We start from the raw sequence: 23,060 nt of genomic DNA, 5'->3' as shown, positions 1-23,060 counted from the left end.
TCAGGAACCTAAACACAATATCTAAAAGCAAACAATATCTAAGAGTAAACACATAAACACGTTAAGAATTAACAAAAAAATCTAATTTTGAGGAAAGAAGTTTTTCTTCTTGAATTAATTTGAAGAAAAAAAATCCAGATTTTTCTTGGAATGTGTGACATTTTATCAAACAAACTCACCTGAACTTTACCAAACCAGGTGTTGGATGACAACTATAAATTATAAGAAGATTCCCATGAGAAGAGCGATGGAGATGTTTTAATAAACACAGTTTATGTTTTGCCTTAATGAGCTAATTAGCGCTTATCGCCGAGAAATAAACTTTTTTTCGAGCGATTTTTTCCAGCTTTTAAAAGCCTTTCCACATTACTTTAGGCCAATATATAATAGAGGACACTGTCCTAACCTCTACTGATCGTTGTTGAAACTTAAAAAATTTAATATGTCGCTTCATCACTCAGTTATTAATCGATCATCACGATCAATCCTAAATACACAGTAAACTAAACTATTACATTTATATTGTTTATCTAATACTGTATTGGTACGTCATATTTAAAATGATATTACACCGCATTAAATTGCCCTTTTATTCCTACACTGTAAATAGATTTTTTTTCTCTAACGAAGTTAATCATCAATGCTGACAGTAGAGAGATTATTTTAAAACACAACAAAACAGTTCGGACAACATTAAAACATGAAAAAGAAAATATTGCAAAGGGTTTTCTATACATATAATAACAAAAACATTAAATTATTTATTATTTATACAAAAAACAGACCTGCGATAAGAAGTTAGCCAAAAAAGATTTAACTAATAAGTAACTACAGCGAGTAGAGAAGAAGAATCTTCACTTAGTGGACAAACGCGTCTCCCTTTAGCCGGACTAAAATCTGATTGTTCTCAGATTATTATTGGGAAGATTAATACGTTTACACTGCTATAACGTGCCTTAAATGCGTCTCAGATCACTTCACCTGCTGGATTGAATGATCGGCTTTGTATTAAAATATCCTTTAACCAATAAGAGTATTAAGAATATTTCTGAATATTGATGCCAAATTCAAAATTGAATTGAGCAGCTCATTCTTGTTTTATTTATTATTGTGGGAACATTACTGTAAATATTTAAGGTTAAAATCCTCGTATAACGTTAATAAAACAACAACAATTTCATAACCTGTATTTTAACATTTTGCTCTAGAGGTCTGGCCAGAACTATAGTTAGAAGGAACGTAAACATTTTATTAAAGCATTTGAATAAAATAAAGCTGTAGAAGCAATTATTCACTTTTAAAATGAGAGAGAGAGAGAGATATTGGTTAAAAGCCTCGTGCCCACTAATAGACGCTGGCTGGAGAAGCCATAAACAACATACACATTTTTATGGGGTCCAAATCCAAATCTGAACATTAAAAAAGCTGAATATTTCTCAGAAGGTACCTACAGTTTGCTGCAAATAAGATAAGATAAATGCTTTTAAGATGTTCAGTAGATGCGACTTGGATTAAAATTAATTATTTTGGGTTTAATGTGTTTTGGGCGCGTATACACTTGCGTTTTATGTGGTTTGGGTATAGATATAATCCGAATTCTGCGTGATGCATGAATGTATGTAAACGAGGAGAGATAAAACAGAGATTAAGACAAATAAAAACGGACAGAGAGAGAGAGAGAGAGAGAGAGAGAAGCTCTGACAATTGCCTTAACTCTAATGAATTTTTTTGCAAATTGTAATCAGGGCGGGCCGTCCTGGCTGACAGATAAATGGGCCCCAGGGGGCGGCGGGGCGGCCGGGGCCTCAGCTTTTCAGCACCGCGTGTCCCTCCCGCACTAAATTAACAGCAACTTGTCTAAGCTTCAAATTAACCTCCGATGATTAATTCTGATGGAGAACAAGCCTGAGCCTCGCGCCCACTAATAGACGCTGGCTGGAGGAGCCATAAACCAAATACACACCTATTATGGGGTCCAAATCCAAATATGAAAATTAAAAAATCGGAACATACTGTATCTCAGAAGGTACATACAGCTTTCTGGGCTTTACAGAACCCTAAAAACTGAGGGAATTTAAATTAGTTAAAGATCAGGAAATGGTCACCAATCAGTGACCTTTAATTACTGAGAAGGTCACTGAGTGGTGGTCACTCATCACTGCATCTTTAAAGGAACAGTCAATAATAAATGTGTGAAAGCGAATGTGTGAAATAGGTACAGGACTCTGCTACTATGCTAGTGTTGATGATAATTTACTCAGCTATGGTTAGTGAACCTTACTGAAGCTCAGTGATTAGCTGTTCAGCAGAACAATAGCCAGCCTTTCCATGGCGTGCTTTTGTGTTCTATCCCTGGCAACCTGGGGTGTGGAAATGGAACTGGGGGAATGATGGTAAGCATTTTCAGATTGTAAAAACAAATAAAAGTAATTATTTTAAAACACACATATTGAAAAGCCAGTTCACCAAAATAAGCTTTAATTAATAAATAACTACAGCGATAAAAGAAATAAAAGAAGACTTTACAACACAAATTGAACTCAATTAATGTTATTGAACTGAATTTTTAATATTTCTAATATGGAGCAGTACAATTATATTACATTACTGTTCAGCTTATTTCTTTACGTTTATTTTTCCTAATGCTAACACAATATAATTAGATAGTGTAGCTTAATTATTAAAACTGATGACTTAATTATCCCAAACTCTAAAGACATTTTCTGCTTCAAGATACTTTTATCACTTTTTAACAGCATTAAACTCAGTTCTCTGCATAACACACACCAATCTGATATAAAGACACGTTTGCATATCAAAACACTGCTATTCATGCATTGTTACATTGACTTGTTTAGCGAAAAAAGGACTGTCTACAATTTTATCCGTCTACAATTTTATCTAGTTTTAAAATCTATTCTAATATTATGATAAAGCTTCTTAAAGATGAGAGAGCTTGTTTTCATTATGCCCAACATTGTGTTATAGTTGGTTATACAGAAATCTGCTAATATTTATGTATTTATACGTGTTTGAAGGTGTTTGGTTTAAAAGTTTGATTGTGATAATGCTTTATGTAGTTTCGGTGTTATTGCTTCGTTTTCTTGCAGGATATATTGTGCAGTTTTGGGTGTTTTGATAAAGTATTTTGATAAAACCAGCAAAAGTTACACAACTTTAGATTTAGCAATTGGAAAAACACATCGGTAAGCAGCTTCTATTGATGTGTGGTCTTGCCTCTTCTGTCTGTGAGTGTGTGTGTATAAGTGTGTGTATGAGTGTGTGTATAAGTGTGTGTGTGTGTGTGTGTATAAGTGTGTGTGCCAGAGGATCCTTCGGCAGCTCTTCTTCCCTCTGAACACCGTGAGATTATCATCACACCATGATGGCTCTGCTCACGCCTCATTTCAGCGCCTCTCTAGCATTCCTAATGCCATTAGCTTCTGCATGTGTGTGTGAGAGTGTGTGTGTGTGTGTGAGAGAGGCTCACACACCCTGATAGATGAACACACAGCTCTGTTAATGCACTGAACCAGCGCTTCGCCTCACTGGACCCCATCACACTGTGAAGTCTGGCTGATTTATGATGAGAGCTGATCAGAGCCGAGCCGGACAAGATGCTCAGGGCTGCAGCTTCTGTACATCAAACCATCACCCAGACCAGCAGCAGCAGCAGAGCCGCCGAATCCGTATTAAACTGATGCTCTGCTGAACTATGAAATCCATCAAAACCACAGGCACGCCAAAAGTCTTAGGACAGGAACTAGTATTACTGAATCAGTTTCTCTGATTTTGCTATTTATAGGTTTATGTTTGAGTAAAATGAACATTTTTGTTTTATTCTATTATTCAGACCTCAAATAATGCAAAGAAAAGTTTATGAAGTTCATATTCGTAAAGAGTTTAAGAGTTTGTAAGAGTTCAGAAATCAACATTTTTGGTTTTTAATCACAGGTTTTTTCATGCATCTTGGCATCATGTTCTACTCCTCCACCAGTCTTACACACTGCTTTTGGATAACTTTATGCTACTCACTTCTGGTGCAAAAATTAAATTCAAGCAGTTCAGTTTGGTGGTTTGATGGCTTGTGATCATCCATCTTCCTCTTGATTATATTCCAGAGGTTTTTAATTTGGTAAAATCAAAGAAACAATTTTGCTTTATCATTTTTATAATTTTTATTTATTTAGCATCCAGAGCTGTATCTCCACTGGCCCTGAAATTGCCACTTGTGACACAGGTGAAGAGATTAACACAAAAACACACTTTCTTCACTTCTCAAGGTCTCCATCTCCTCCTCCTCCTCTCACACATGCCAATGGACACACACACCCATATATCCTCACAATATCCATCCCAGCTTCCTCTCTCTCTCTCTCTCTCTCTCTCTCTCTCTCTCTCTCTCCAGCGCTCCTTTTCTCTCTCATCCTTGTCTAATCTCTTTAATTACATTCTGCCTCTCCGAGCTGCCCAGGTCTCTTTTGTTCGCCGGGTCAGGGGGCTTTTTGTCCGGCGCTTTCGTCTCCTCCCCGCCCGCTTCTGCACTTTTGTGGATCTGCTGTGCTTTTTCCTGAGAGAGAGAGGATGAAGAAAGGATGAGGAGAGGATGAGGAGAGGATTAGAGGAGCATTATCCTATTAGAGCTTCAGCAGAGTCCACAGAACCACGACTCCAAACGCCTTCATCTACAGCCCAGCATCAGCACCTCCTCACAGCCAGCTGCAGAACACACGAACACACACACACACACAACTGAGCACTGACCTCAGACCTGCTTTATTATAATTATAATAATAATAATAATAATAATAATAATCATCATAAGAAGTGTTTCTAAAAACTGTGTAGTTGTACATTAATAATCCATTATAATAACAGTGAATAACAGCATAACTAATGGTGCACAGATTAACTACAGTAGTAGAGTATTTGTAATTAATTAAACACTTGTATTAATATTTTGTCCATCCGTCCATAATAAAATCTGAATAACGCTTGTAATTGTAATTGAACACAGGTCAGCATAATGTTTTGCATTTTTCGCACTACAAGACGCGCTGGATTATAAGGCGCATTATGCGACACTAGTAAGGCACAGCGGTCTCGCCTGCAAAGCTGAGTAAACAAAACTGTAATTCTTGAACTGAAAAGAAAGTGCTGGATGATAATCTACACAGATTTTTCTCCTGAAAACTGTTCATTTGGATGTGTAAAAAAAGCACTCCTGTTTATTTATTTACACACTAAAGCTAATGTGCTACACTGAGGAACCCTGAGTGTTCCGGAACGCCAGTGCGATATTAGCTTTACATATGATTACCTAGGCACCTACACCCCCCAAAAACACTTTTTACTAAAAGCCATAATGACTATAATGTTAAAATGATAATAATATAATTTGTGATTTTGCACTAATGTATTTTAGTAGAATGTAAATATATTAAAGAAGCTTAGTTGGACTGGAGTTTGTCTGGAGTTCTCTTGAGGTATGGTATATGTTTATACTTCTCTACATCCAATCACAATCAGATTCACTCTATCTGGATGGAGAGATTTATCTGGATAGGGGTTTTATTGAACGATGAGAAGCCGGAATGAAGAAAACCAGCTGAAATGAAACAGGAGTAACGAGGCTGTTTTTATTAAAATATAAGGAGGAGAAAATAAGATAATTGTGTGAAAATGTAAAAGTAATTACTCCAGTAAAGTACAAACATTTTCATTTGTAAGAAGATAAAAATAAGAGCAGGACAGAGAGAGTTATATTAAGAAGTATTATTTTCTTTATTGAAAGGAGACACATTACAGTATAAGACTCTGCATCAGGTATAATTTTTCAACACAGAACTGTACAGCTGACACAAACTCAATATAATCATAATAATTAAGATATACAACAACGATAATCATAATCATAACGTTTATGATGATGATAATTGTGATGCCAAAATTGACTGCAAAAAAACAAATACAAAAAAAAAAAGTAGTGTGAGAGCCCCTCCCCTTTTTTCTTAGATTAGCATATCGTTCATAAATAATTGCCCAGGCCTCTCGGGTTCGGGTGTGTCATGGATACTTTCATTAATCAAACAAACGAACAAACAAACAAACAAACATACGAACAAAGAATTGAGGTAACAAAAACACGATAAAAAAAAATAAACACGAATCGATCAAATTGAAAAAACAAAAAAACAATAAAAATGCAAATGATACGATGATGAAACGTGTTTCTCACATTTTACAGCTATGTACATGAAGTGACAGCGAGATAAATGACGAGCTGGAACTGGTCTAAAAGCAAAGATGCGTGCGTGTAAAAAGCGTAAAGCAACTTTTAGATTTTAGAACCCCCGTAATAATATAGCATAGCATCCCTTGCTAATCTAGTAATCTACCCTAGATATCTAACAGACGGGGTGGATGTCCTTTGGTTGCTGTCCTGGTTTGAGTTGTACAGGTGTTTCTGAGGCTTCTTCATTCTTCTTTTCTCAGAAAAAAAGAGAAAAAAATTCAAACTAAAAACAGGCGATGAAAGAGAAATCATGGACCACTGTTTAATCTGGAAGCAAAAAAACAAACAAACAAAAAAACAATCCCAATGATAAAAAAGCCACAAAAGAGGAAAGAAAGAAGTTCAAAGCTGGAATCTAGAAGCTGGAACTGGAGGAAAGACTCATTCTACAATGGCAAACTTTTAGTTTTAGTAAAGTTTTATCCAGTATAGTGTCACCTGTCAGTCAGGTACGCTCGATTGTGTGTATATTTGTGTTTGTATTTGTGTTTGTTTGTGTAAAGACACAAAAAACTTTTTACATGAAGAAGAAAAAACATTTACATCCGTTCATGCAAAAAAAAAAAAAGAAAAAAGAAAAGAAAAAGTGGATCAGAAACGAGAAAAGGCTTAAAAAGGAAGGTATTTCACAGAGGAGAAGACGACTCTGGGTGGACGCAATGGTTACTCTGGGTGTTTACTAGAATCTGTGTGTGTGTGTATGTTTTATATATATGTGTGTGTGTGTGTGTGTGCGTGTGTGTGTGTATGCTGTAGTGCATTTCGTCATAAATAACTGGGTACTGTGGTGCGACCTCTAGCAGGCCTGCTACATTTATATTTATATATATATTTACAAGGCAAACACTTTACACCTCGGCTGAGATAAAAAAGAAAAATAACAAAAAAAAAAAAAACAACCAATCGCTTTTTTTTAATCTAATCTTAACTAACTGTAACTGTACACTCTCTCCCTCTCTTCAACACAACACAAGTCTCGCTCCCTAGCGCCCTTCGTAGGGTACGAACGGCTTTTTCGAGACTCAGCCTTTTCCCAACTAGGCCTTAAAGTCTCGTATAAACCAACAAAAGCAGCAGGAAAAACCAAGCGCTGCTCATTTTCTCATTTTAGTGTCGCACTCTTTTTAATAATAATAAAAAAAGGCCCAATCCCATTTCACAACTTTACCCTTAACCCCTCTGTTTTGTGCTGTGATTTCATATTTCATCCTGAGATTCAGATTTAGCACACTTCAAACTGAGAGGTATGAGAATCACTGGTAAGAAAGCTACAATTTTTGTATTTTTCTTGTTAAAAGTGATAATTTACCCTATATTACCACAGTTTAATGTGTAGTTTTAAAAGTTTATGGTAGAATTCTTCAGAACAAGCATAAAAAAAAAGATCGCTATTAGTTTGTCTCGGTAGATATCTATTTCGCTAACTTTCCCATTCCACCTTAAATGGTGAAACAGACTGCAGAAGCTGCAGAATTTAAGATGAATGAAATAAAAGCTAATCAAAGCTAATTTCAGCTTCTTATCACAGAGGAATTAAGACGTGGACAATAATTACTAATTTCTGTTAATTTCTACCATCTTTATGAGGACATACAATAAAATACACCCTAAAATTAACTAGTTATTCAGCAGCAGTTAGGTTGCTGAACTTTAGCGATCCTGATGAAGGTTCCTCTGTTCCAAAGGGAAGAAGGGTTACACTTGAAAACAAGGGGTAGGGTTTAAGTGGTAGGGCAAAAGGTGTGAAATGGGATTCAGCCAAAGATTGAGCTACAGACATTTCTCTCTCTCTTTCATTCTCCAGACATTCTTCTCAACAACAACATCAAACTCTACACTCCTACCCAACACTGAGCGCCGTTTCGCTTCTACAAACATCTCTACAAACATTTTTTTCCCATAATATGAACTGAAACAGAGTCTTAACATCTCTCTGTGCCACACAGCAGCCAATACTGGCCCAAAAAAAGACAAAAAAACAAAAATAAAATAAAACAAAAAATACACAGCGCCGCAAGAAAATTATTATTATTATTACTTCTGAAAAATGTCCCGGCTTTCGTCCGGCTTTGTATTGCTTTACATACAGATCGATCGGGGCTTGATTCTGTACATCACAGACACACGACGGGAGAATTTCTAATTTCTAATTAATAAATGCTAAGAAAAAACAAGGCAAGTAGAAAGGGAGTGCACGGAATCAAAAAAGAGAAAGAGAGAGAAAGAGGAAGAGAAAGATGAAGAGATTAAGAGAAGAAAGAGAAGAAAGGTAATTTTGCACTCTCTTTAAAAAAAGTAGAGTCGCTGAAAACAAAAGGGGTGTTTTTGAGCTATCATAAAAGAAGTGCCATAAAAAGAAGCAAAGAAACTGATCATAGAACAGTGAATAGCTTGTGGTAGGTAAGCTACTCTCGTGATTGCTATTCAAGTGTTGGGAAAACTCCAAACATTCCTCAGTTCACATTGTCTAATTTCCTATGTTCTGTAAAAACATCTTAAATACACATCACAACCAAACCCAACACAGTGGAGGGTATATGAAGGTGACTGACGGCGTCTGGCTAATATTGTCCTTGAAACATCCACATTTAATGCCCAAGACCTTATAATTTTATTCATCAGGGTCAGTGTAGAGCATTATTTTGCTTATACTTCTTGTCGAATTATGTTTTTGGACTTTCACATTGAGGAAATACAAAAAAAGGAATGTTTTTATGTTCAGTAGCTCCTCCATTTCCACTCGCTGTTGTGTTTAAAGCGGATCTCCATGGAAACGTGCTCCCAAAGTGTAATTACGGCGCACGGCAGTGGACTATTTTCTATTTTACTGAACGCGAGGAGATTAATTACCATGGACCACAGAGGAGTTCAGCTAAAAACAGTAGATAATTCAGTCTGTGTTTTTTTTTTTCTTAGAGAAAAACACAAATGGTCGTTCTGGACAGGAATAAAATCACAGAGAAAGATTATCTTAAGAGAAACTAATCCTAATTAATCTTAATTAATGACACCAAGCTCAAAAACACCCCCTTTTTTGTTTAAAGCACTTTTTTTTAACTCTCTCTTTATTAAGAGTGCAAAAACGTTAAAGACAGAAAAACACACACACACTTTCACTTTTTCTTTTTAAAGAAACACAGCATCAACCTGGCACCAAAAACACTACACACTTTTTTAAATTTCAGATTAAAAGATAAAAATAATTTTTTTTTTCTCCCTGGGAAGAACGTTTTTTCTTCATTTCTACCACGTCTTTAAAAGTTAGAGAGCAGCAGAGCGAGAAAGACGAGACGAAGCTCTGGAGATGCTTCCACCTCTTCCCAGAGCTGAAGATTAGGGGGATTAGGACTCGACGCGTCAAGCAGGAAGTAGGTAAGGGGTAGGAAATGAATGGGACATCTCTGGCAACTCTGACAAATGACCGGGCACACATTCTTACACTAATAAACACACACACACACACACACACATCGTTGAGCTTCTGCGGCTGGCGAGAGTCTCTCCGGCATAAATAAGCAGTACATAGTACGAGTACATAGTGGAGAGACTCTCGCGCGTCTCCTGAGCACCTGATACTGAGTAAGAGCTGATAGATGAGACGGACTCGTCCCCTCGCTGATGTTTCCCACATAAAGCACGGGGAGAAGTGCCGACGTCGGCGCTGGCGTTCGGTTCATATCGACGGAGTCGCGGCGCCGCTCCTTCCTCTGGCCTGAGCGCAGTTTTTAATACGGAAACAGGGCTGCTGTACTGATCAATATTATATATATCAATATGGCTAATGTGAATAAGAAAGCTAAACGACTGCATGCACTCTTTCACCATCTCAATCTCTGGCTCAATCCCATTTCACCACCTACCCCTAACCCCTAGCCCTAACCCCTACTTCGTACCCCTAACCTTTACCCCTACCACTTAGCCTTAACCCTTAACCATAACCCTTACCCCTTATCCCTACCTCTTACCCCTAACCCTCTGTTTTGCATGTGTCCCAGTTGTTGTTAGGCTGGAGGGGTAGTTTAGGGGTTAAGGATAAGGCTTGTTAGCTCTTCATTCAGAGATTTTTCAGCACTACTTTACTATTTTACCAGAGTTTAATGTGTAGTTTTAATGTTTTATGGCCAAATTCTTTACAACTAGCCAATAAAAAGATTGCTGGTAGTGTGTCTCAGTAGATAACTTTCCCGTTCCACCTTAAATGGTGCAACAGATGGCAGAGGCTGCAGCATTTAAGGAAGGGTAAAATGGGATTGGGCCTTTTTCTCTCTCACTCTTGCTTGCTTTTGCTCACAAACACACTCACACAAGAAACACACTCGCGTACTTCTACGTCAAATCCGGTCGATTGTGATTGTAGCGCATTAGCGGAGATAGTCAGAAGCCCCCGTCCGGCGCTTTGCTGTGAGTCATCAGTGACCGGAAGGCTGAGAGTAAGACCTGATAGTTTGAACTCGGACAAAAAAGCAACTCGGACGCTCGGAAAACCAAAATATCACTATTTTTCACTAAGAAATTCCCTTTAAGTTGTGAAGACTTGTGAAGGCTGGAATAATGATAGTTAAAAAAGTTTATAAAGCGCTAGAATGATAATGATATATCACACGCCTAACCAACCCGGCTCCCACATGAATCTCTTTTCCTTTCTGGTCCTACAAAACTTCAAAATCTCCCAAACTCCTTCACAATAATCAAAAATCAGTCCCAAATCAGTATCAAGAAATAAAATAAAAAAAAGCGTGTTTAAAACAAGCAACTTTTTGTGTTATCACGTGTGTGTGCACATGGAGGGGAAATGTGGAATATTTGGATGCCGTGTTTTTTTTTTCCTCGTCTTTGCAAGACATTTTTTTTTGTTCACATTTCGTAAAAAACAAAAAACAAAAAAAATCTATGTATAAAGGAAGTTTGGAATTGAATTTACTGATGGTGAGTGTTTTTGCTTTTTAATTTTGTTTTTAGCGTTTTTTTTATATTAATGCACTGAAAAAACAAAAAAAACAACAGATCAGAACATAGAGACATAAGGAGAAGAGAAAAAAGTAAAGAGTAAGAAGTGTGAGGCAGAAAGTGAGGTGCAGACATTGATGGCGTGATGATGCATTGCGTGACGCACTCGAAATGAAAAAGCACCAGTCAGGAAAGACCTTGGTAAAGTTTTTTGGGACGTTTGGGTCAAGAGACCGATCCCGCGTCAATTTCTTTTGTCCCTTTTTCTTTTTTAGTCGCACAGGAAAGGAAATTATGACATTATGGCAGCTGGATGATGCTTTAAGGAGTCTAAACTGCAATTTCCATCATCTCCCATCATCTAACATCATCTTGTTCTTTGTGCAGCATCATATTTGTTGACGAAAGCAGCATCATCATCATCATCAGCATCATCAGGTTCATTCAGCCTCTCGTCGTCGTGCAGGTCGGTGCTGCCATGCATCCTGAAGTCTGATTGGTCGAAGGGTTTTATAGTAGGGGGGTGGGGTTTCATCATTCTCCCAAAATAGGCCACCTGACTTGGGAGGAGCTACATGAACAGCCAGGTATAGAATAGCCAGGTACATGCCGTCAGAAAGGTTCAGGCGTAGGCAGGGGCGAAACGAGAGCGCGGAGCTCTAGTGGCAGCGTGAGACGTGATCGCGTGAGATGACATCGCGTGAGACATCATCGCGTGAGTGCAAACGCAGTGGTTCCATTAGTGTTTCTTCATGGTATCGGCCGTCACAGTCAGTGTGTGTCATTCCCATCAGTGTGGTATACTACTCTATAGTATAACTCCTCTAATCTCATCAGTATGAATGTAGTGGTAGGGCTGCTGTACAGGTGTGTGTGTGAGAGTGTGTGTGTGTGTGTGTATAATGGAGATATAAATGAAGGGAAGGAAGTCTGAAGTGTGTGAAGAAGTGAGACAGTGTCTGATTGGTTGAGTCAGGTGTGTGTAAGGTGTGTTAAGGACAGGTGATGCGGGGTCAGATGAGGGCGGCGCTGCCGGTGCTGCTGCAGCTGTTGTTGCGGTTGTTGTTCCTGCGGGAGAGGTTGGGCGTGGCGATGAGCGGGTATCGCTCGTCAGGACAGCCGTACTGCAGCAGGATGTCCACACACTCCTGACTGTTAGCTTGTCTCGCGTACGCCAGCGCCGTGTTCCCGTGGGCGTCCCGCGCCATGATGTCCACTCCGTACTGAAGAGAGAGAGAAAACCTTGAAACACAATCTTTAAAGACATATTTAGAGATCTGCTTAACATTAGCACCACTAAACTATATTTCTGTCTCTGTGTCTCTAAATACTTAATTATTATCCTCTTTTACCTTTTCTTAGTGTCTCAGTTCCTACTGTAAACATATCATAAGTACACAACACAACCCAACACTATTTGGGTCTATTTTCTGGTCTATTTTCATATATAAGGTGCACTGGATTATAAGGTACATTTTAAGAGACACTATAAGAAAATTCTAATTCAGCAGGTCTCACCGCTGGGTAGTGGGGGTTAGCTAAATAGGTTAAGTGAAGCTAAGCTGAGTAAACAAAACTGTAATAAAAAAGTGTAATAAAAAAGAGTGCTGGGTTTCCCTCCTGAAAACAGTAAGCTTAGATTCCCAAATTTCTCCAGAACTAAGGCTGGAGCATAAGATCTAGCAGCTAACTGCTAGCAGGGGTTAGCAGCAGGCTACAGGCTGATAATACTCACCTCTGAATGGGGAAATAGCAGTTAGCAGCTAATGCTAAACTCCTGTATAACTCTGTACTTCAGTGGAGTGTCTTTACTGCTCCTTAAAACCGGACTGATAGAATTCATACATAAGGAGCACCGGATTGATATAAGGAGCTCTGATGATTTTTGGAAAAATTAAAGGATCTTAAATGCGCCTTAGAGTGCAAAAAATATGGTATACTAAATTATATATTAATGTTAAATGCTCAAAAAGGTCAACATCACCGAATGATAAAATGAAGGACATACCCAGATGAGGAGCTGTGTCAGGACCACGTTGCCCTTGCGGCAGGACAGATGCAGGGCAGTGCGACCGTCTCCTTCTCCACACGTCTCGTTCACCTCGTCTCGCGAGCCGTGAGCGAGCAGCACCACGACCGAACGGAGGTCCTCCCCAGCCGTGGCCTGCAGGAGCTGCTGCCCCAGAGGCAGATCAGTACAGACCAGAGACGCCAGGAAGAACTTCTGCTCGTACTTCGCCCGGATCCAGCGCTCACGTTCCTCCCTGAACACAGAGATATACACACACGAAGCGTCAGATAACATATAAATAACATATAAACTTCATGCGTAGAAATGTAGGTTATCTATACTTTTATCTATAATGAAGTAATTATTTTAAATTTTCACACAATTATCTGAATTGTCTACTCTTTAAAAATAGCCTTGTTACTTTTAATGCTGTATCTATGAGTATTGTATATATGTATAGTATATTGGAGTATTATTTTTACTACACTACTGTACTTAAGTACTAAAAAGCTGTATCTATACTCTACTAGAGTATTATTTTTAATTCACTACTGTATTGAAGTATTAAAATGCTGCATCTGTATCTACAGGAGTATTAATTTTACTTTATTAATTAAGTACTTAAGTACTAAAATGCTGTATCTGTATTCTACTGCAGTATTATTTTTTTAATTGACTACTGTACTTAAGTACTAAAATGCTGTATCTGTATTCTTCTGGAGTATTAATTTTACTTTACTACTGTACTTAAGTACAGAAATTACAGAAAGTAGTGGAAAGTTAGTAGTACATACAGATACAGCATTTTAGTATCTGTATCTACTGTTAACTTTCCACTACTTTCTGTAATAACTACAGTAATAACACAATACTGTACTTTTACTCCCAGTACTTCACTACTACATGATACTATTAACTACTTGCAATACTTCAGTACAAAAAATATTAATACTTTAGTACTTAATTACTTAAAAGAACATTTCTTTGATAGAGCACTTTCTGCTTTAGATCAAAAGTTTTAGGGCCTGTAATGATCAGGTAATACAGGTGTAAATCTGTTTAATTTTATCTCAGTAAAAAGAGATAAAGCAGGAAGTCAGGATAGGAAGTATTCAATTTACACTACTGTGTGTGTTTATTTTGTCAGAGAGAGAAATGTCAACCCAGACCCCCCCCTCACCCCCCCCGCTCAGCTCAGGAGGGGGCTATCAGTTGGCCGTTTCCAGCTCTTCCCGTTAATCCTGTGCTCTGATAGCGCTAATCAGTGTTAATCCCCGCAGTGTAAACAGCTCCATTCAGGCCCGGCCGGGATTAGTTCAGGCCCAGCTCCTGTGTGAGGGTTGTGGGGAGCGGGCCGGGCCCTGGAGGGGCGGACGGCAGCAGGGCAGAGGATATTGAGCTGTCCCCTGAACCACAGCTTCCTCTCGGGGGGTCCCGGCCCAGGAAACCAGAGAACAGAGGGCCAGAGGAACCCCCTCCAGCTCCAACTTCCTCTACAAACCGGGCAGATGATGATAGAAACCAACCGTGCGTCTAACAGCAGATTCAGCCTGGCTAAAAAAAAAAATAAACAGCTTTGGAAAAAAAAAAATAAGAGAGCACTTAAAAATGATGAGTTTCTTTGATTTTACCAAATTGAAAACCTCTGGAATATAATCAAGAGGAAGATGGATGATCACAAACCATCAAACCACCAAACTGAACTGCTTGAATTTTTGCACCAGGAGTAAAGCAGCATAAAGTTATCCAAAAGCAGTGTGTAAGACTGGTGGAGGAGGAGAACATGATGCCATATTTTATTTATTTATTCAACAGGGACAATGCACAATGATCAACATTTCAAAGTTTTTTTTTTAATCAAAAATGTAACGTTACAATGCAAGAAAACTGTGATTAAAATCAGGGTTATTCCACCAAATATTGATTATTTCTGAACTCTTAAAACTTTATGAATATGAACTTGTTTTCTTTGCATTATTTGAGGTCTGAAAGTTCTGCATCTTTTTTTGTTATTTCAGTCATTTCTCATTTTCTGTAAATAAATGCTCTAAATGAGAATATTTTTATTTGTAATTTGGGAGAAAAACATTTATAGAATAAAACAACAATGTTCATTTTACTCAAACATAAACCTATAAATAGCAAAATCAGAGAAACTGATTCAGAAACTAAGGTGGACTAAATTTTGTCCAGAGCTGTTTGTGACTTAAAAGCATTTAAAAGATCATTTTTTGCCACCATACTTCATACTTAAGTAAGTTTTGTGTGTATATATATATATATTTTTTTTATTATTATTATTTTTTTAATCTAATTGAAATATACATGACTGTTAATGAAAATGGTGCTTAATTTTTTGTGAACATGAACAAGGCCTGATTGTAAAATAACAGAACAGAGAACAGACTGCAGCAGCTGCAGGAACACTGAGGAATCGCATTAAAAGCGAATGTGTGAGCATTAATGCAGGTTTTGGGTGGGTTGGAATGTTCTGGGGTTCTGCTGCTCCTCCAGCGCAGGGTGAGTGAGAGGGCTGGGCGGGGGGCCACGGGCCACGGCTCCCGCACAAAGCCCGGTGAGAGCCGGGAGGAGAGGAGGAAGAGGGGGGCGGAGTGGGAAGAGAGGAGAGGAGGGGATGGGAAGAGGAAGAGGCTCTGCAGGATCTCCCCGTCCCTCCCCGATTCTGCAGCCGGAGGAAATACGGAGCACTTCAGTGCCCCCAGAAACGCATGCCTTCCCCCAGGAGCCGCGTTGCCAAGAGCCGAGCCAGAGACGCACCAGCAAACACCACAAACCACAGACCAAAACTACAGCCAGAGGAAACTCACAACTCACAACTCACACTTCAAATCACTTCAAAATGATGAGTTTCTTTAATTTGACCAAATTAAAAAGCTCTGGAATAGAATCAAGAGGAAGATGGATGATCACAAACCATCAAACCACCATACTGAACTGCTTGAATTTTTACACCAGGAGTGAAGCAGCATAAAGTTATCCAAAAGCAGTGTGTAAGACTGGTGGAGGAGAACACGATGCCAAGATGTTATTCCACCAAATATTGATTATTTCTGAACTCTTAAAACTTTATGAATATGAACTTGTTTTGAGGTCTGAAAGTTCTGCATCTTTTTTGATATTTCAGACATTTCTCATTTTCTGCAAATAAATGCTCTAAATGACAAATGTATTCGTAAAAAACAAAATGGAAAATATACTAGAGAATGACAAGAAAAACTTCAAAACTTAAAAAATTATCAATGGATGTCTATATAAAAACAGTTTATATTACATTGTTGAAAAGGGTCGTTTTAGATTATTTCTGTTGGTCTCTTTATCATGAATTTCTGACAAAATCTAAATAACACCTGATAAGTAACTAACATCATTCAAAAATATCTAAAATAAAAATGTCTAAAAATAAAAATGGTCTAAAATAATGTATGCAATGTGGCGTATGTATAAACCTTTGTGCACTATTCTATACTATGCTTTTTGAGGCATCCTGTGTGTGTGTGCGTGTGTGTGTGTGTGTAGAGGGGGAAATGTGTGTGTTGCTGCGTGTCGAAGCATGGAACCCATCCTCTTTGTAACTCTGGTCTCAGTGACCCCTGCTTTAACTCTCTTTATACTCACAGTCTCCCTCACCACATCCAGCTGTGTACCTCTGCTGAGTTTTAATAAAAACCTATTGATTTAACTCATTATTTAGCTATAAAAAAACCTTTTTTTAGTATCAATGTAATTTTAATGTAATTTTAAGGGTGAGATCGGTACAGCTATAGCTGATCTCCATGGAAAAATACATCTGCTATTCAATTTAACTGTAATTTAACCTAAACATAATAAGGTTGTGCCCAATCAGATTGCGTGATTGGAAATCGGGGTGGATAACATATTTTTTAAAGGATTGGAATTGGGTGAAAAATCCCTCATGCTGTGATTTATAGCTGCTTACAAAAAGCTATTTATCTATAGAGCCATCCTCTACTTTCATCCCATCCACGCTTCATTTTCCTCCAAACCTCAGAAACACACAGTATGTACGAGATGCAACTCCATTAAAACTCTGTTAACCTCAGATCATTACAATATTTCAATCTGAGAAGCATTATAAAACGTCACCATATTATAATACAGATATTGTTATACAGCAAAAAATGTAAAAAAAAAGCCTAAATCTAGTGTGCCAGGCCTAATAAACCACACTACACTATTATTAAAGTCTCCCCACTCAAATATACAAGGAAATACAATCATTTAGAAAAAAATAATCATGATCTTAATTATGATTAATCACATTAATCATTTTTATTTAAGAAAAGATGCATATTTAAACGGAAATCATTCATATGGCCATTTTTGCTTGTTTATTTTGTGATAAAATGGTGTGATTTTATACCTTTGTTCTAATAATAATTAGAAATGAATAATTCTGTGACTAAAATTTAAAACCCAACAACAACTTATAGACATTTAGTTTTTAAAAAATATAATTCCATGAAGGAGACACTGTAGATTAGCTCTTATATTGTATTATTATATAATCAGGATTAGTTTGTATTGTAAATATATGAAAACAAAAACACACAAACAGAGCTCGGTCTTGTGGGACCATGTCCTCACATAAGGGAGATGCTAATTGGAGTAATTAGCTACTCTGTGCTTTTCTCGTCTCGTCTCATCCCTGTGTGTGTGTGTGTGTGTGTGTACACCTGTCTCTAGCTGTGGTCAGGATCATCATTGTGCTGCTGTTTGGATCACTTCTCACGACTCATTACAGCACATCACTACTGACGTGATTAAACAGTGGAGATGTCTGTGATCCACACACACACACACACACACACACACACACACTCTCTCTCTTCACCTGCAGCTACAGCGGATAGGGCTATGTTGGGGGCAGATGGGGGGATGCTAATAGCAGCAGGCAGGTTTCTTAGCGAGTTTAATTAAACTCATCACGCCAGCCGGATCCAACATGGCCACCCGCGACGAGCCGCCGTGTCCGAATACAGCGAGCGCATCATGTGACATGCCCTTAAAGCCTCCGCCCACACACACACACACACACACACACACACAAAAACTATTAGCCTACTCATTACAACAATAACATTTCATCATGTGACCACTTCCTTAAAAAAACAGCTTATAGTTACACAGCTCACAAGGGTTCAGTCTGATCTACCCTTTAGCTTCAACTGATAGAGGAGGTCACAATGTCAATTTTATATTTTATGTACCTTATTCTGCCACGCCCACTATTAGGAGTTCACTTCTACCGGATCAAAACCAACGTGAGAAATGAATGAACATAAAATAAATACTTATACACGAAAGATTTTAGTTTTAGTGCATGTATTTAACCACTGATTTATCCCCCACCACAATTAATATATGGCTTATACACCCCCACCTCATCCTCCGTTTACTTATTTTTTTTCTTGTTTTAAAAGTCCCGGAGACTATTTTTGTAATTTTGTGATACATTTTTTATGTGTATAAATTTTAGTACAGAAAAGAAAATAAATAAAGCATATACAAGCAAACACAGATATAGATATATAGATATAGATGCACACACCAGTTAGAAATAAAAAAGTGCAATATGTGTTGATCTGATAGTACCTTAGAAGTGTACCGTATTTTTCGCACGTATAAGGTGCACTTAAAATCCTTACTTTTATTTTCAAACATTTGTAAATGTGCCAAATTTAAGAATTCTATCAGTCAGGTATTAAGGAGCAGTAAAGACAATCCACTGAAGTACAGAGTTATACAGGAGTTTCAGTAAAGTTTCTCCAGCACTAAGATTGGAGCAGCATTAGCACTAGCCGCTAAGTGTACTGGAACACTCGGGGTTCCTCAGTGCAGAGCTGTCGGGCAGCATTTAATAGTGCTAAACTCTGCTAAGCACGGCTAGCTCTGCTTAAAATGCGCCTTATGTATGAAAATAGACCAGAAAACCAACGTCTATAGCTGATTTAGCTTTAATAATAACTGAATTTGCTTGTTAAGACAGAACAGAACAATAGCTATTGTTTGTGAGTCATGTATTTGTATTTTTAGCTACTGTTAAGCCAGCAAAGATCAGTGTCTTTAGAGCCAATTTGAATTTAAAAGAACTATCATCACTTAATAAATGAAGACATGGACTGTGTAGAAAGGTACCAATATAATCAATGTTACAAAAGGAACAGTAAGGGGTGGAGTGGGACTATTATTTTGTTAGTTTATTCTTTGTGTTGTGAAAACACACTGTATGTTTGTATACTTGTTTAAGTGTTGAAAATGCAAGACGATTTATACTCCTGATTACTATAATACACTATAATAAAATATAATCCACATCCACACTGCTGAGTCTTAGGTCTCAGTACTGAGTGAGTTCATTTTTATACAGACGGATTTAAGGAGGTTTTAAGGTGGTATGGGATGAGTTGAGGAGTTTTGAGTGACAGCTTAATTAGTCCCCGTTTCTGCGTTGTTGGGGGGACGGAGCTGCAGGAGGACATGTAGTCTAATCACTGCTGAAACTGAGGGGCGGAATGCAGAGGGACAGGTCCCGGGGGAGGGGTCGCTGGGTATTAACGGGGGCCGGTGTCAATCTCAGTGAGGATAGTTTCCTGTCCGAGTGTGTGTGTGTGTGTGTGTGTGTGTGTGTGTGTGTGTTCTCCCTGGCCGAACACTTTGTGAGTTTGTGTTTACACACTCGCCAGAGTTTCCTGTTCTGCTCAAAGACAGCAGCTGTTTACCAAACACTGACAAGCGGCTGCAGGATCACCTACCCATGACCAGACAACCCCCCAGCTGCTGCCCACACACACACACACACACACACCGCGACAGAAACGAGGTTTCTGCGATGGTGTAATATCACTCTGAACCAATACAATCAAAGCTAAAGACAGAAAAATGTAAGTATAGTACTGTACATAAAACATGAAACTGCAACTATTACCGTATTGTTCAGATTTTAAGGTGGACTATCAATAAACTATTCTATTTTTTGGTCTATTTTCATACATAAAGCACACTGGATTATAAGGCACATTTTAAGAAACACTATAAGGAACTTCCAATTCAGCAGGTCTTGCCGCTGGGTGGTGGGTGGGGTATATATCTAAAAAAAATAATATATATATATATATGTATATTAAAAAAAAAAAACACTCTTTTAGATTTTCTTTTAAAGTCAAACGAGTGCTGGATGTTAATCTACACAGAAAAACTGTCTGGGAGAAAAAAAAAGCCCTTCCGTTTATTTACAGTAAGCTTAGATTCCCGAATTTCTCCAGTGCTAAGGCTGGAGCATTAGCTTTAGAAGCTAACCATTAGCATGCGCAGTTGGCGGCTAATGCTAATGCTGCTCCAGCAGTGCTAGCCAGCGTTAGCAGCAGGTTACAGGCCGATAATACTCACCTCATGAACGGGGAAATAGCAGTTAAGAATACACTGCGACAAAATGAGTATTGATGTTTGTTTGGAGATACTGTAGCATACGATATGATATGGCACAGCCCTAAATAAGATTTTTATCAATTTTTACAAATTCTCTCAACACTGAAAAGCAAACTGAATCTTTTCCTAAATCTGTCCAGTTCTGAGCTTCTATCAATAAGGAGATAGGGCCGTTGGTGAGCCGTGGGTTCGAGGGTGGAGATGAAGTGATGTATGGGTGTGGAGGGGTGGAGGGGGGTCGGGGAGTAAATCATTAATTCCAGCCAGGCCAAAGAAAGGACTGCTTCAGCTCAACGCCAGTGCTCTTTTCTTTTAGGCTAATTATACCACTAATTCAGCTCATTAGAGCCCCACCGACTCACAGGTAATGAACTCTGACAGCACAAATCTGTCAAACAGACAGCGGCGAACCCTCACCTGCGCATGCGCAGTCAACGCATACAAGCAAACACACACACACACACACACACACACAGCGAGTCTTACACACACACACACACTCATTCATTAATCTTAGTAGAGTAATTAACCGAAAACCATTCTTACAGTGTGTTCTTTCCGTATCAGAGAATCAGACTGGTCTAAGATCTGTGGAACTCCTACTTATCATCTTTAAATGTCTCTTTAATACCATATTAAACTGTACACTTTCTGAACTTTCTGAGTAAAGAACTTTTTATAGTTGTGAATGTGCTCTGGTCATAATGTATTGGAAATAGCATGGTCCATTTTTAGCCTGATTTAGTCCCGATGGTGTTTTTACAGCTCTAGCAGAGCGCCCTCTGGTGTGCACTAGGGGTGATTAAGGACCAATCCCATTTCTCTTTTGTACCCTACCCCTTGTTTTAAAGTGTATCCCTTCTTCCTCCTAGAACAGATTTAGAAGAGGAAAGAATTTGGAAATCTTTTAAACACCCAAAACAGATGTATAACCTATAGCAGCGGAGCAATATAGTTCAGCAACCTAACTGCTGCTGCTTTAGTGATTAATCGTATGTCTTTAGAAATAGGGCAGATGCTGCAGCAAATTAATATTAAGTATTGTCCATTTATTAATTTATCTGTGATTGGAAGCAGAAATTAGCATTTATTAACTAATATTTAATTTAATTTTTTCGTTCCACCTTAAATGCTGCAGCCTCTGCTGTCTGTTGCACCATTTAAGGTGGAATGGGAACGTTAGCTAGTTAGCTAACTACTAAAACAAACGACTAGTGATTTTTTTTTATGCTTGTTATAAAAAATAGCCATAACACATTGAAACTAAACATTGAGAAATTGAGAAATAACGCACTAAATGAGTCACAGAAGAAACTCTGAGGTAGAAATTCATTTTATTATATTATTTTTCACAATTAATCACGAATCCTCACAAGAGAACGATGGCGCTGCAGTTTTTAGAAACGGTAGGATTTATTTATAGATAAATATACAAATATATGCTTTATCCCACCGGGTGTTTGAGTGGAAAGTGCTGAAACTCATATGAGTACTCAATTAAAATCGAAAATCATATTTTTTGTGAAAAAATTAAAGATTTTTGTTTTTAGATCATAATTGCCCAGCACTAAGATTAATTATCAACTATCATATATCAGGAAAATATCATTAAACCTGGCAAATTCTGTCCTTCACCCACAACCAAGATATATTTTACTACCTCTCTGCATTTTAGTGCATACTATTTTAGTGTGCCGTCTGCAACATCTTCAAACAGAAAGGTGCAGTGGACAGAAGGCGGCACAGGCGAGGGGAATGTAGGACATTTATTAGGATTAAAAAGCCACGAAGGGACAATTTCCTTCTGAGAGAGAGAGAGAGAGAATTTAGTCTCTGGCTTTTTCCCCTTTTCTTTTCCTGCGAGAGGAAAAAACACAGGGGTCTGAAATCAATTACACTTTCCAGCCTAGTCGTTAGCTGCCCTCGGATAGACACAGATAATTAAGCTCAGCGTTTTTTTTTTATTATGGGCAGATTCATTCTGACTGAGCTCCGGCCCACACCACCCTCAAACCTGCCCCTCTGGAGCCAACGGCCCGGCTGATACGAGGTTTCACTCCTATCTACTGGATAAGAGATAGGCTGATCAAAAATGTAGATACACAGACACATGAGTATAAATAATTCATTACGTTACTTATAAGTAGAAATGTAGTTTATCTCTACTTTACTGGAGTAATTATTTTACATTTTCACACAATTATCTGAACTTTCTCCTCCTTACATTTTAATAAAAACAGCCTCGTTACTCCTATTTCATTTCAGCTGGTTTTCATTCCAGCTTCTCACCGTTCAATAAAACCCCTATCCAGATAAATCTCTCCATCCAGATAGAGTGAA

The 23,060-nt window shown here is 38.2% G+C and overlaps 1 protein-coding gene across 6 annotated transcripts in view; it reads right to left on the bottom strand.

The window, feature by feature from the left end:
* Positions 1–6,451: 6,451 nt before the first annotated feature.
* Positions 6,452–23,060, bottom strand: part of agap1 (ArfGAP with GTPase domain, ankyrin repeat and PH domain 1) — a 200,656-nt gene continuing 184,047 nt past the window's right edge. For all 6 annotated transcript variants that reach the window (XM_022675333.2, XM_007258472.4, XM_007258467.3 and 3 more), the window contains 2 exons: positions 13,251–13,506; positions 6,452–12,465 (listed from right to left, as the gene is read on the bottom strand). In XM_022675333.2, coding sequence (XP_022531054.1) covers positions 12,256–12,465; positions 13,251–13,506 — 466 coding nt within the window. In that variant the 3' untranslated portion in view covers positions 6,452–12,255. The remainder of the gene's footprint in view (positions 12,466–13,250; positions 13,507–23,060) is intronic.

This window comes from Astyanax mexicanus, chromosome 5 (genome assembly GCF_023375975.1).
Source record: "Astyanax mexicanus isolate ESR-SI-001 chromosome 5, AstMex3_surface, whole genome shotgun sequence".
In the NCBI taxonomy this organism is placed as follows: Eukaryota; Metazoa; Chordata; class Actinopteri; order Characiformes; family Acestrorhamphidae; genus Astyanax; species Astyanax mexicanus.
Note: the sequence above shows the minus strand (reverse complement) of the source record. Positions and strands in the feature narration are given on the sequence as shown.